Source organism: Haemorhous mexicanus, chromosome 12 (assembly GCF_027477595.1).
Source record: "Haemorhous mexicanus isolate bHaeMex1 chromosome 12, bHaeMex1.pri, whole genome shotgun sequence".
NCBI lineage: Eukaryota > Metazoa > Chordata > Aves > Passeriformes > Fringillidae > Haemorhous > Haemorhous mexicanus.
Genome location: NC_082352.1, coordinates 21,980,862 through 21,994,962, shown reverse-complemented (window position 1 = coordinate 21,994,962; position 14,101 = coordinate 21,980,862). Strand labels below are relative to the sequence as shown.

The 14,101-nt window shown below is 60.2% G+C and overlaps 2 protein-coding genes across 2 annotated transcripts in view; one reads left to right on the top strand and one right to left on the bottom strand.

Moving 5' to 3' along the window:
- Positions 1 to 397: 397 nt before the first annotated feature.
- PSMD7 (proteasome 26S subunit, non-ATPase 7) lies at positions 398 to 3,762 on the top strand. Its single transcript, XM_059857618.1, has 7 exons — positions 398 to 558; positions 1,085 to 1,176; positions 1,438 to 1,530; positions 2,010 to 2,107; positions 2,382 to 2,462; positions 3,005 to 3,096; positions 3,278 to 3,762. Exons 1-7 carry the CDS (start codon positions 485 to 487, stop codon positions 3,714 to 3,716), a joined length of 969 nt encoding a protein of 322 aa, XP_059713601.1. The 5' UTR covers positions 398 to 484; the 3' UTR covers positions 3,717 to 3,762.
- A 595-nt stretch (positions 3,763 to 4,357) lies between these two features.
- WWP2 (WW domain containing E3 ubiquitin protein ligase 2) overlaps positions 4,358 to 14,101 on the bottom strand; it is a 30,262-nt gene continuing 20,518 nt past the window's right edge. Inside the window, exons 11-24 of the mRNA XM_059857616.1 lie at positions 12,587 to 12,641; positions 11,028 to 11,109; positions 10,627 to 10,755; positions 10,405 to 10,483; positions 10,220 to 10,291; positions 10,032 to 10,120; positions 8,859 to 9,018; positions 7,787 to 7,920; positions 7,549 to 7,689; positions 6,901 to 7,021; positions 6,513 to 6,617; positions 6,318 to 6,414; positions 5,473 to 5,545; positions 4,358 to 5,344 (exon numbers count right to left, since the gene is read on the bottom strand). Of these exons, the coding sequence (XP_059713599.1) occupies positions 5,245 to 5,344; positions 5,473 to 5,545; positions 6,318 to 6,414; positions 6,513 to 6,617; positions 6,901 to 7,021; positions 7,549 to 7,689; positions 7,787 to 7,920; positions 8,859 to 9,018; positions 10,032 to 10,120; positions 10,220 to 10,291; positions 10,405 to 10,483; positions 10,627 to 10,755; positions 11,028 to 11,109; positions 12,587 to 12,641 (1,437 nt within the window). The 3' untranslated portion in view covers positions 4,358 to 5,244. The remainder of the gene's footprint in view (positions 5,345 to 5,472; positions 5,546 to 6,317; positions 6,415 to 6,512; positions 6,618 to 6,900; positions 7,022 to 7,548; positions 7,690 to 7,786; positions 7,921 to 8,858; positions 9,019 to 10,031; positions 10,121 to 10,219; positions 10,292 to 10,404; positions 10,484 to 10,626; positions 10,756 to 11,027; positions 11,110 to 12,586; positions 12,642 to 14,101) is intronic.

Below are 14,101 nucleotides of genomic sequence, written 5' to 3'. Positions count from 1 at the left end.
GGGAAGAGGAGGGGAAAAGGAAAGAAAGTGGGGAAAGGGGGGGAAATAAAGAGAAAAGGGGGGGAAAGAAAGAAAATGGGGGGAAAGAAAAAGAAAAGGGGGAAACGGAGGGTGAAAGGGGAGGGCCCCGCCGCTGAGGGCCGCCCCCTCCCCGCCCCCTCCCCGCCCCCTCCCCACCTCGGGGCGGAGCAACGCCGCAGCCCAAGATGGCGGCGGCACCCTCCCAAGATGGCGGCGGCGTCGTGCCACTATGGCGGCATTACCTCCTCAGGATGGCGACTGCCGCGTCCCGCCGTGGCCCATCCCCCCCGAAGATGACGAGCGCACCTTCCCAAGATGGCCGCGGCCCCGCCCCGGCGGCGCCGGCCCCGCCCCGCGCGCTGCACGCCGGGCTCGGGGCGGGCTGAGGGCGCGGGGCCGGTCGGGCCTGCTGCGGGCGCGGGCGGTCGGAGCGAGCGGGGCCAGGCCGGGCCGGGCGGGCGCCATGCCGGAGCTGGCCGTGGACAGGGTGGTCGTGCACCCGCTGGTGCTGCTCAGCGTCGTCGATCACTTCAACAGGTGCGGCCGAGCGGGAGTGGCGCCGCGGCGCTGAGTCACGGCCGGGCCGGGAGCGGGGCCGGGCCGGGAGCGGGGCCCTGGAGGAGCCCGGGGCCGGGAGGGGAGCCGGCGGAGCGGGAGGGTCCCGGGGCTGGGAGGGGACCCGGTCCCTCCGGCACCCCGGGTGATTGGGGCCTAATCCCACTCTCTGCCGCCGATGCCGAGCCGTTCCAGGGCCAAAAAGAAAGCCCTGGATCCCAGAAGGCGGCCGAGCCCGCAGTGGGTGACACTGGGTCGGTCGCTGCCCGCTGTTCGCAGCCGGTGTCGGGGTCGCGTCCCCCGTGAGTGACACCGGCCCGTCCCTGGGCACAGACAGGCTTTGGTTCCGAGGGCAGCGGAACGCCCTTTTGTGGCTGTAAACACAAGCCGTGATAGCACAATCATAATCCCCCTCTTCCACCCGCTGTGTCACCTCCGACACGGGATGGGGATCCCTTCTTCCTCCTCCCCGTTTGTGGCAGGGACTGACAGTCCTTTTTCCTTTTAGAATAGGAAAAGTGGGAAATCAGAAGCGAGTGGTTGGAGTGCTGCTGGGCTCCTGGCAGAAGAAGATCCTGGATGTGTCCAATAGTTTTGCAGGTGAGTTCGGGTGTCCTGCCCTTCTCCAGAGCCACTAAATGATTTAGTGGATGGATTGTCTTGGGGGTTTTGAAGAAACCCTTGATCCATCCATGTACAAATCACCTCATATCCAACAACAAATGCAAACTGCTGTCAACACCCGTAAGTAAACCTCACTCTCCTTTAGCAGCCAAAAATACCCAGATCCAGAGCATTTCAAGAAACATTTTAATTCAGGAAGTTGGATTCTTAAACGCTGGTGTTTTGTTTTACTCCCAGTACCCTTTGATGAGGATGACAAGGATGATACCGTGTGGTTCCTGGACCATGACTATCTGGAGAACATGTATGGAATGTTTAAGAAGGTCAATGGTGAGTTGAAATCTTCTGACAGTCAGGGATACACTCCCAAAAACTTTCAGGGCTGTGGAAAAGGGAATTCCTATTAATCACAGAATCCTTAAGGTTGGGAAATACCTCTAAGATCATCAAGTCCAACCATCAGCCAGCACCGTGTTCTCCACTAACCACGTCCCACATCCACATGGTTCTCAACACTTAGGGATGGGACTTGCATCTCGAGATGTCAGATGTGGAGGCTATCAGACCCTGAGAGGCACACAATTAACAGAAGCCGTTAATTACCAGTGAAGGGGCCAGGAGAAAAGCTGTGGGTCAGTGACGGTGATGAGTAGTGCAGTCACTGCTCAAGCCATGGCCTTGTAATCCACTTCCCTCTCCTCCACACTGATCAGTCTCTCAGCCTCCTTTAGCCCACCCAGTCTCTGCCCAGGTCTCTCTGCTGGGGGCTCCCCTGGTTCTGATTCCAAATCCTTTCTGCCTTTGCTTAGCCAGAGAAAGAATCGTGGGGTGGTACCACACGGGCCCCAAGCTGCACAAGAACGACATCGCCATCAACGAACTGATGAAGAGATACTGCCCCAACTCTGTAAGTGGGGCCACCTTGGGCTTATGGGGTTGTTCTTCTCTCTTTCCCTAAAAGGTGCATCTGGGAAGCCTTGTCCCCCGCCTTTTTTGCTGGTGACACAGCTGTAAAGTGATTGAGGAACTGGGATCAGGAGTTTTTGAATCATTGTCTCAGTGCCTGAGCTTACGCTTCAGCAGCCTTGTGCTGGTGCTGAGGAGGGAAGAGCTGGCTTGGGTATTCTTTTCCTACTCCATGACCAAAATCCAGTTTTCTGCTCGCTTTCTTTCTCCCGAAGGTGCTGGTGATCATTGATGTGAAGCCAAAGGACTTGGGGCTGCCCACAGAAGCCTACATCTCCGTGGAAGAGGTCCATGATGTGAGTGTTCACTCTCTGAAGTGTCACAGTCACGGCTGGGAGCTCTTGGAGGCTGTCACTCGTGGGTGTCACTGGCTGCAGGTGCTCCCAGCTGTGCCCAGTCATTGTGGGCCTGCCCTCAGCAGCTCACTCCTCACTGAGCCTCATGCAGACAAACAACACCCAGCAGTGAGTCACTGTAATTGTGGCATTTAAATTAATTGTGGATGCATATAAAATACTGGATCTTTTTGCCTTTCTGAGGCCTTCACTGCAGAACAGAAGCTGTTCTCCCAAACTGCAACGAGGCTGGATCAGAGAAGAGAGAAATAACTGTGATATTGCTCCCCTCCTGGGCACAGATCAGCAAAATACAGAAATGGGAAGTTAGCCAGAGCAGGAGAGATTGCTGGGGCAGTCAGTGACACTGATTAAATCAAGGACATCCCAGCCAGAGCCGTTCCTCTCAGATCCCTTGTGGCCTGCATAGGGCTGCTTTTCTGGTTTCCTCGGTGCAGTGCCTCGTCCCCTGGCTAAAATCCCCCATTTGTGTGTCCCTTTAGGATGGCACCCCGACTTCCAAGACCTTTGAGCACGTGACGAGCGAGATTGGTGCTGAGGAGGCCGAGGAAGTGGGTGTGGAGCACCTGCTGAGGTGAGGGGACAGCTGTCCCGGGCCCTGCCACGCCCTAGCGGCGTTCCCGCTGCCCGAGGAGCACGTCCAACACGTGGCACAAATCCTGGGAGCCTGGCTGCCATCAGCCCCCAGCCCTGCTCACACGGCTGGAAAGGGCCCAAGGGCTGAGGTTCTAATCCCCATTCTCTCTGGGTTTCAGGGACATCAAGGACACCACGGTGGGCACGCTGTCCCAGCGGATCACAAACCAGGTCCATGGCTTGAAGGGACTGAACTCCAAGCTTCTGGACATCAGGAGCTACCTAGAAAAAGTGGCCCTGGGCAAGCTCCCCATCAACCACCAGATCATCTACCACCTCCAGGACGTGTTCAACCTGCTCCCAGACGTGAACCTGCAGGAGTTTGTCAAGGCCTTTTACCTGAAGACCAACGACCAGATGGTGGTGGTGTACCTGGCCTCGCTCATCCGCTCCGTTGTGGCCCTCCACAACCTCATCAACAACAAGATTGCCAACAGGGACGCGGAGAAGAAGGAAGGACAGGAAAAAGAAGAAAGTAAAAAGGAGAGGAAAGATGAGAAGGAGAAGGACAAGGAGAAGAGTGATGGCAAGAAAGAGGAGAAAAAGGAGAAGAAGTAAAAGGTGTAGCTTTTTTATTTGTAAATTAAAAATCTTGTAAACTAAATCCCTGGTGCTGGGGTCTTGTATGATGTGCTCAGCACTCTGTCCTCCTCACCCAGGCAGGGTTGGGCAGAGCCATGTGGAGGCTTCTGATACAATTATGCTGTTATACAGCACTTCTCCTTCCCCCAGTGTGTCTTTGGGGGTGTTGAGGCCCCAATTCACGCACACTCTGCTCTCACTGAGCATATTCCCGTGTTCCAGGGCTAATCCTTTGCCATCAGCCAATTTTGTGCACCCAGCCCTTCAGGGTGTGGCACAGCTGGGATGTTGTCACTGATGTCACACCTCTGTGCCTCCCTGGGGACAGTGCTGGTGGCCCTGTTACCCTTGGCCGGGATCAAGCAGCTCTAGGGGCTGCAGGAGGCTGGGAGCCTGGGGAGGCAGTGGAGCCAGCACTGCTAACATAGAGCAGGCAGGGACAAACTCCGTGGGATTTGTGATCCCAGTGCTGAGCTCCAGACGCTGTTATGGCCCTGGAGCCCTGGCTGTGCACAGACCCCACCCTGGGGGAGACACACAGTGCCCCAGGACAGGTGCAGACCCGGGACACAGAGGGAGCCAGGAGACACGGGGAGCCAGCACACAGGCACACCTCGGCAGCTGCTTTGTCGTTTATTGCACACGAAGCCGCGCGGGGCAGGCGGGGCCATGCGGAACCGGCCGGTTCCCGGCCCGGAGCCGTTGCAGGGTCCCGTCTCCACAGGCCCCCGGACACACGGACACAGACAGGCCGGGTCTGTCGCCCACACACACGGGGAGGGACAGAAGTGACAGCCAGGTGATCCTACCCTCCTCACTGCAGAGGGAACAGGAGTGTGGGCAGAACCGAGGATCCAAGCGAAGGCCGGCAGGGCCCCGGCAGTGCCCGGAGCCCCGGGGCTGCTGTGGAGCACCAGCTCCAAGCAGAAACCACATCATTTAAATACAACTGCCCAGGGGCCACGGGCTGCACATCGGGACATGCCAGGGACACACTCAGGCAGGCTCTAGCTCCAGTGGCTGCAGATCTGGCCTGGTGCTCAGATGGTGCACAAGAGCCCCTCAGAAGCATCGTCCTGGGGGTCCCTGTCACTGTTACTGAATGCTGGATGCAGGATGGGGCCCAGAAGTCAATCTGAGAGCCATTTTCCCCCTCACCTGCCACTACCAAAATGCCATGAAAGGCAGAAAACACAAGGAGGAAGAAGAGCATCTACCAAACACATAACTGTGTCTGTGGAGGGGGCTGGGAAGCCCTGGTGCCCCCTGTGTTGCCCCCCAGCCCCTCTGTGCCAGCCCTCGCAAGCCAAGCCCTTGTGTCCTCTCCATCACACCTCAGATTTCCTTAGGGAGGGAAACACAGCCCTGTTCCCCCAGGGCCATGTCAGTGCAGAGCTCGCCCAGGAGCAGAAGCCACAGCGTCCATAGGGGCCTGTGCACATCCCAGGGAGGGCTGGGCCCTGGGCACCGGCCGGCAGCGCTCCGGGAACGCCCCACAGCTCCATCACTCCTGCCCAAACCCTTCCGTCTCCTCGATGGCGTAAAGCAGCTTCTCCTTCAGCTGTTCATAGCTCTTGTAGGGAGGGAGATCCAGGCGGTTGAAGCTGGGGAGAGAGTGGAGGCTGGGCCAGGCCAGCAGCAGCAGTCCCATCCCATGGGACGGAGCCCTGTGCAGCCCCCCAGAGCCCCCCCTGTCCCCACGCTCCAGCCAGGCCAAGGGGCAGTCACTTACCACGTGTGGCTCCGTGGCAGCCACGTCTCTTTGCCAACTTTATCAATGCAGAATTTCTGGGGCCCGTTGCTGCCTGTTAATGAATAGCACAGCAAAGCTCTTTACATGACCAGGAGGTGAAACAGAAACCCCTCCCACACACACTGAGATCCACTATCATGGCCCTACAATCCCAGGGTCACACAGGGCGTACATCTACAGCAGCAATCCCTGCCTGTTTGCAGAGAGGATGTTCAATAAACAAAGGAGAAAAAATAGCAGCACAGAGGGGCAAGAGCACCACCTCTGAGCACGATGGTTCCATAGCAAGTGCTAAAACTCATTGATCTGTTAACCCTCAGGATTGTGCAAGTCCATCCAAGAGTTTTAAAGGACCTGGCACAGCAAGTCTGAGTCACTGAGGTGGCTTTTTAACACAGTGGGAATGCTGGAGAGATTCCAGGGGGTGGAAAAAGCTAATATACCAGCAAGAACAACTGAGTGGGTTAAGCAAGCTGGTTAGCTTAACATGAATGCCAGGAAAGTCAGGGAAAGGCTGGTATAGGCCCCAAAAAGCAGTAAATTAAAGGAGGAGTGGAACCACACTGTGGTTTTCTGAAAAAGAGGCTTTGTCACACAAGAATGAAAATTGAATCAGAAATCCAATCTCATTCAGACTGAGATCACAAACCAGCCCAACAAAGTTAACCCTGGTGGGACCCTTTGGTCACGGCCAAAGAACGTGTGTGAAAATGGCACAAGACCAGAGCACTGTGCTCAGACCTCACAGCTGCTTTCCTGCTCACGTGCTGCCATGAGCTCTGTGTGGGGACAGGGACAGGAAGGTGCCACCTCCCAGGACACACCGATGAGCTCAGCAAAGCCCCCGACGGGCAGTCGGCAGGTCCCCGTCACGAACTGCAGCAGCCGGATCCTCTTCTCGTTGTCCATCTCCTTAACCACCTGCAGCAGGAACGCAGCAGCTGAGTGAGATCCTGGTCCTATCCTGCAGGATGGCTCCTGCCAGGGCACCCCACGCCCTCAGCTGGGCTCAGACTGACCTGCCAGAACCACTGGATTTGTTTGCTGTTCTTGGTGTAGTGCCTGTAGATGGTATTTTTCTGCCAGTCGTTCATGTCAATCTCCTGCATCCCGCACAGCATCAGCTGGGGACAGGGGACACTCAGCAGGGGACAGACAGGGCCCTGTGCCCATGCTCTGAGCACCAACCCCTCTGGTGCCAGCCGTCACCTGGCCCAGGTGGTGTCACCTGCCATCACTGAGGTGTCTGGCACAAATTCCTCCCATCCAATGGGATGTTCTCTTGCCAACGGACCCAACGAGTCACCCCCCAGACCCGGGGTTGTCATCAGCCGACGGGCACAGAGCATGAGCAGGGTCACCACGTGCCACTTCCCATCCACATCCCCACCCCAGGTGCCAGCTCACCTCCAGCTCCTTCTCGTCGAAGTAGCGCAGCCACTCAAGCGGCACCACCTCGTTGAAGCCGTCCAGGAACGCCTTGGTCTGCTCCTCCACGCCCCGTGTGAACCTCCAGTCCGTCAGCAGCCTGGGGAGGCAGACGGGGTCGGCACAGAGCCAGCACCGCTGGCCTGGCCCGGGGAAACCCCAGGATCCCTCCCACCAGCAGGGAGGGCCCCTGGAGCGTGGGGAATGGGAGAGGGGCTCCCTCAAAGCACCAGGGCTCCCCTCAATTCCCACTGCTGGGTTTCTGTCTCTGCCCCAAACCCGTGAGCAGCATTCAGCCCCGAGAGTGGCCTTAGGAGCTCCAGGGGTGCAAACCACATCCCCTGGCTGAAGCTGAGCTGGCCCTGGCAGCCCCCAGGCAGGCAGGGGGAACAGCCATGGGATGGGAAAGCAGCCTCAGCCTCTCTCCCCTCTCCTTTTTCCTGAAAGTACTGGCAACTGCCCAGCCCTCAGCAATCCAGACCGCAGCAGAGCTCGGCCAGCCGCGCCAGCCCGGGCTTGTCACAGGCCACGTAGGCCAGGGAAGCGGCCACGTCCCAAGCCCCACGGTCCCACCCCTGCAGCTGCTGGGGGCGGGTGCCTGACAGGCCCCTTGGGACAGCCACTCACATGATGTACTCCTCCTTGTTCTCCTCCGTCACACGGATGCTCTCACCACCCTCCTTCAGCTCGTGGGTGGTCACCTTGCCCAGGATCTCCATGTCCTGGATGAAGTACAGCTCCAGGCCACACTCCTCCAGGCTGTTCTCCCTGGGGGGGACACCGGGATGTGACTCCTGATGGAGGCACCCAGCAGCAGGGAGGGGCTGTGGGGAGAGCCCTGCAGGAGGGAGTGCAGGGCGCTCACTTGGTCCAGACGATGGAGTTGTAGAACTCGGGGTCGATGGACTCCAGGTCCTTCAGCGTCGGGCGCTTGTTCAGCATCCGTTTGTAGAAGGGCAGCGTGAAGCCGGTATCGATGAACTTCCCGTGGTACAGAGCCTGTGGCAGGGAGGGGACACCAGGTCATAGGGAACCCTGCCATGCAGCCCTGGGGCAAGACAATGCTCCACCCCGGGGCAGCCACGGGGCAGAAGGGACTCATTCAGGGGTTCCTGAGCTATGGTACTTGCTCCTGGCTGGCACACATGGAGGGGAAGGGTGGGCTGCCCCAACAGCACTTCCCAGGCCAGGTGGGCTGCAGCCCCTCTCCCTCCCCATGGCAAATTCCACTGCATCTCCCTCTCCCCTCACAGGCTCTATTAAGAGCACTTGTTTAAACAGAGCTGTGCTGTGGCTTCCCTGAATCCCTGGCTTCCAGGAGCCCCGAGGCAAAGGCAGCCAAAAATAATGCAGACGCTTGTCTAGAACGGCCCAGCGGTGAGTAATAGTCTGGGGTTTTATTGGTATCCTGCGAGGCGGGGCAGGGCAGGGCAGGACAGCGGGGCCGGGGCCGCCTCCGTGCACACCCTGCAGGGCTGCGGGCCAGGGACCCTTCCCGGGCTCGGGGAGCACCAGCAGCCCCCCTGCCAGCCCAGGGCACACTGGTCTTGAGCAATCCGACACAAACGGGAGGAGCTGCTCTGGAGCTTGGGCAGCTGGAAAATCTCACACTGCTGGGACTAAAAATAGTCCCTGGAGCTGCAGACCCGACAGCACCTGGGGTGACAGCCAAAGACCTGGAGCCATCCATCCCCGCCACAACTCCTGGGAAATCAGGTCTCCTCTGGCCCCACAGCCATTCCGTGGATTCAAAATGCATCACCCCGCAGCACCCCCTTGAAGGCCTATCTCCCACTGACCCACACGTGGGCGAGAAGGGGCTCAGGGAGGGCAGCAGTGCCGAGCCCAGCACAGCTGCCCTCTGCCCTGCTGACCACCCTGTCCCCTGCTCCTCACGGGGACACAAACCCCTGGTGCCACCACCCCCCGGCTCTCACCATGGCGATGAAGCGGCCGATGAAGCGGAAGTAGGTGAGGTGGTCAGGGTTGATGGAGGAGGCAGGGTTGATCTGCAGGCAGTAGTTGTTCTTGCCTGCGTACTCGAAGAGGCAGTACATGGGGTTGAGCACCTCGTGGGACAGGAGGAAGAACCACTCCCTGGAAGGAGACAAGGGGAACAAGCAGCTCAGGGAGGGGACAGTGCGTGTCCCTGCACCAAGAGGGTGCCCACCTTCGGCAGGTGCTGGGCACTGGTGTGACTGGGCAAGGCTGTTCCCTTCCCCGGGGTGCTGTGTGGGGTTTGAGAAGTGTTTCTGGAGATGCCAGCTTGCTGCAGGCCCTGCTCAGAGCATCGGGAGCCTTGGCAAGTGCCACACAGAGTCCCAGCTGGGCTGTCACACACGCACCCCCCGAGTGCACCCAGTCCCTTCGCACGCGCTGCCCCGGGAGCCCCACGCCAAGGTCGGGACAGCACCATCCTGGCTTTGCTCCCCTGGCCGTGCAGGCAGACAGGAATCCTCAGACGTGGAGGCAGCCCCGGCATCCTGTCCGTGGTTCTACCCTGTGGTAGAACAGCATGACGTAACCTACCATAGGGTAAAACCACTGGCAGGACACGGAGAGAGGCAGAGCAGGAGCAGGAGCCGGAGTAGCAGCCCCATGAAGGGCAGCAGGCGAGCGTGGGGTGGCAGCGGGCAGGGACATGCCAACCCAGCTCCAAGGAGATGTCCCAGGTGACCCAGAGAAGGCTCACAGGGACACAGGACCCTCTCCAGCCAAGCTGCAGCCCATGCCCTGTGGTAACATCATCCCAGGGCAGCAGCAGGGCTGCAGCAACCACATCACACCCTGTCTGCCCTGGCACACACTGACTGTCTGGGAACACCAGGGCCTGTTTGCTGCAGGGAGACGAGGCCACTCAGCCCATTGCCCCCACAGCTGGGGGCAGCAGGGGAGCCCCAGCTGGGTCCCCTGTGCTCTCACTGCCAGGGACACCCTGATGCTTTCAGGGTGTTCCACCACTCTTAAAAGCCAGTTGCCCATTTGAATGCCCCTGGACTCCTCTGCTCAAGGGCTGGGGGCCCTGAGTGCAGCTGCCTTATGCATGCACTGCCCACAGGACACCGGGCATGGGCAGGGCATGGCCCTGTGGCCCGGCAGGCCAGGCTCACCTGGCGATGCCACCGTAGTCCAGGCCCTCCTCCCCGCGCATGATGATGTACAGCCGGCGCCGCAGGTCGTACGGCTTCATGTTCATGATCTGGGGAGGAGCAGGGCAGTGTCACCACGGCCAGGGCCAGCTCCACTCTGCAGGCCAGCTCCACTCCTGCCCGGTTCTGTGGCCCCAGCACCTCCCTACCTGCTGGAAGGAGTCCTCGAAGAGCGTCTGCCGAGACACGCTGATCTTCACGTGGCTGGGCAGCGCGTTTGACTGCAGGCAGGGCAAAGGCACAGGGCTGTGTGAGGCTAGCACGGTTCTCCTCACCCACACCTGCCCACAGGGCTCAGGGCACCCACACAGCTGCCGACAGCCGCTCTACTCACGTGGCAGAGGAAGCGGAACTGGTGGTACTTCCAGCGAAAGCTCCGGTCGTACGCGCCCGGGGAGCCGCCGTGCTTGCTCCTGCCAAGGCAGCAGGGCCTCGGTCACACCCCGTGCCTGCCCTGAGCGGCCCCGTCAGGAGCCAGGTGGGATGAGGGTCACTGGGGCACAGCTCTCCTCGGTCGGAGCCCACACGAGCCCCGGACGCGCTGCTCGGGGCTTACCCAGACTCGAAGCCCGGGCGCGGGTCCTTGAAGGTGGTGGTGCGGGTGTTGTGGTCCACGAAGTACCGCACGCTCTCGTTCGTGTACTTCATCTCCCAGCCCGGCGGCAGCGGCGGCTCCTGGATCATCCTGATGGCAAGGAAGGGCTCACCAGACAGGCCCTTCAGCCAGTCCCCCCTCCACTACAGCTCTGTGCCAGGCAAAAGGAAGGATTCATGGCATGGGACTGGGGAGTGCCTGTCCACACCCCAGGAGAGGAGTCCTGCCTGGGCAGCACTCCGGCCACGGCCATGGCACTGTCAGAGCTTCCCCCTCCATCTGTGGGACACATGGCCTCAGTGCAGGCCAGGTCCCTGGAGAACTGCACCTTCCCAAACCCTGCTCCCTCCCCGGCCGCCTACCCCTGCGTGCGAGGGTCTTCCCACTGCGTGGTCCTGGTGTTGTGGTTCACGTAATACACTCGCCCATTGTCCTGTCTCTTCTCTAGGAGAAAAGGAAGAGAAAGCGTTAGCTGGAGTTCTGGGAACAGCCCTCCCCTTCCCAGCTCACAGGAAATTTGTCAGCTCCCCCATTCCACCTCCCTGGCTCGTTTGGAAAAGGCAGGATAAACCCCACATTCCTTCTGCGTGCCCGAGCTGCCTCAGCCAGGCAGTGTCAGCATGCAGGAGGTGCCAGTGCTGCCACTGCACTGCAGCCCCTGGCCTGTGCTCAGCCACACACCCTCATGGCACACACACAGCCTCTCCTGGGACATGCAGCAGTGTCCCTCCACACGGAGCCACAAGTGCTTTCCCAAACTGCCTGCATGGCCCTGTTCCAGTGCACACGTGTGTGAACACACACACCCTCCTTGTGTGCACACAGGCACAACACAGCTCCAGCACACACCCAGGCACCCCTGCACACACCCCCTGCCTCCCTGGCACTCTGTGTGCCCCGCACCTCCTCCTCCTACTCCATGTGCTGCATCACTCCCCCATGCTCAGCCCTACACCATGCAGGCAGGGACACCTTGTCACCTCCCTGTCACCCTTCTGGCCAGTGCCAGCCTCTCGCTTCATCTCACACCTGGACTGTGGGCAGCAGCCCCCAAATGATGGCCAGGACTGCATCCACCCCAGGGATCCTATCCATCCTGGGAACCCCCACCCCACGGTGCTGTGCCTGCCCAGCTGGCACTGGGGATGGGTCCCTTCTCCTTGCTGATGGAGAGGGGACACCCAGCAAGGGCTCCACCACCGCCCCCATCAAGACACTGCCCCTGCAGACTGCCTGAGCAGCCTTGGCCCCTCTGTCCTGCTCCAAGCTCACACAATTTTTACCCTTCTCCTGCTCTCCCTGGCACAGCACCAGCCCAGCTGCACCCACAAGCATCCCAGCCTGCCCTCTCCAGGGATGTTCTCACCATGGAGAGGTTCTCTCTGTTCTGGGGGTGGCACAGGGACTTTTCAAAACGTCCCAGCACACAATGCTTGGGCCATTTGGGGACGACCAGCTCTGCTCCTGCCAGCTCCCAGCCCTGCTCCAGACCCAGGCAGAGCATCCCAGGAGGCAGCACAGCAGCAGGTTGGTCCCAGCTCTCCAGAGCTGGGGTCCAGGGAAAAGCAAGGACTTCCACCCCCGAGCTGGGGATCTTCCCCAATCCAAAGAACAATCACAAGCACTTCTGCATTCAGCCGCTGAGAGAGGCTGGGAACTCCTCCAGGAAAAGGGGAAGGCAGGGGGAAAAAAAGCTGAATTTCACATAAGAGATGGTGCTAGTCACAGGCAGAGTCAGTCCCACGTGCAGCCGAGCACAGGGAGTGCTGGCTCCATGGCCACCCTTCACCCTTCCCAGTAACGCCAGGCATGGGAGCGAGGGAGCTGCTGGCATCCCGCGGGATGGGCAGGCTCCTGCTGCGGGTGACAGGAGTGTCCCCTGGGGACCATGCAGGGCCAGGTGAGGCAGTGCAGTACTTACCCCAGCCGGGAGGAAGGGGCCCCAGAGGATCATTGTCGGACGGGGCTCCGGAGGACTAGAGAGAGCAAAAACACGGAATAAACCCCAGAGCCGGGATGGCTGGAGGAGCAGAGCACAGAGGTGAGCCGGCCAACCCCGCTTCCACTCGCCTCTCCTTGGCCCACAGCTCCCAGGGAACTAAAAAAAAAACTTGCACACTCAAGAGGGGGTTAAAAAAAGAAACAAAAAAACGCAAAATCAAATTAAAAAAAAAATTTAAAAAAATTAAAAAGCCCCAGAAGCTCAGCCTAAGCAGGGGCTGGGGCAGCCAAGGGGCAGCGAGGTAGGGGCAGGGGCTGTGCCGGCCGAGGGCAGCGGGACGGCCCGGAGGGCTCCGGACGTGCGCGGCTGCTCGGCTGCGCCGGCGTCCCCTGCACATACACCTCCAGCCTCCTCCAAGAACCACACACAAGAGGGGAAAAAATATCGCAGGCCTTTCCAATGAAATCATTCCCACAAGCGCTGTCCACGCCCCGCGCTTCCTGGCGGGATGGCGGCCCCCTCCTCCGCGGGCCCGGCCGGTGCGGGATGCGCTGCCCGAGCCCGCGCCCAGCCGCGCACGGCACAAAGCGCCTTTCTGCGGGCACCGGCCCCGTCCTGCCCCGGGGCTGCAAACCCCGCCCCGGCCCCGCTGGGCTCCCGGGGCATGGAGGGTCCCCGGGGCCCGGGGCAGGAGGGGGCTGGAAGTGCTTTTAATGGTTAAATGAGAAACGCATCGTTACCCAAAAAGTAAAAACCCATCTGCTGGAGGGGAGCTGTGTGTCCCAGCTTCCCGCGCCGGGATGGATCAGAGTCACCTGGGCACAGGGAATGCCACCTGCAGCCAGACCCGGCCCTCCTACCTGGAGCCCTCGGAGTGCCAGGGCCCCGCACTCCCAGAAAGGCACCAAAACCTGGGTGGGTACAGCTCGTGGCAGCCAGCACCCCGAGGATGGCCTGGCACAGTCTGTGCCCCTCTCTGAGCTCAGTCTCTTGTACCCACCCCCTGTGCCAGGACTGGCATGGCCAGCACAGCTCAGACCTGGGGCAGTGTCCACTCCCTCCCTGCCAGGACAGGCTGCCCACACAGGCACCCGAGTCGTGTCCAGGCACCTCAAAACAGTTAATGAAAGCTACCAGGGCAGAGCTCTGGGCAGCTCCTGCTGCTCCCCACAGCTCCTGGGAACAGCCTGCTCCCATGCCAGAGACCCTTTGTGCAAAGGATGTGGCACTGAGGCATCTGCTGGGAGAGCGGTCCCAGGCTGCACCCGAGCCCCCCAAACTGTGCCTTTCCCAGGCTCTGCCCCACTGCTCATCACCCTCCTGCCATCCCCTCCAGTAAGGGCAGAGGGAGGCAGGAGCAAGTCAAGCAGAAAGGCCCTGTGGGGCAGGAGGCAGAGCAGGAGCCATCACTGCTGGCAGCAGAACTCGAAACAAAAAGTACAATCATTTCATCAGGCTAAATTTGGAGCCTGAGTCCCTCCCTCGGCAGAGCGT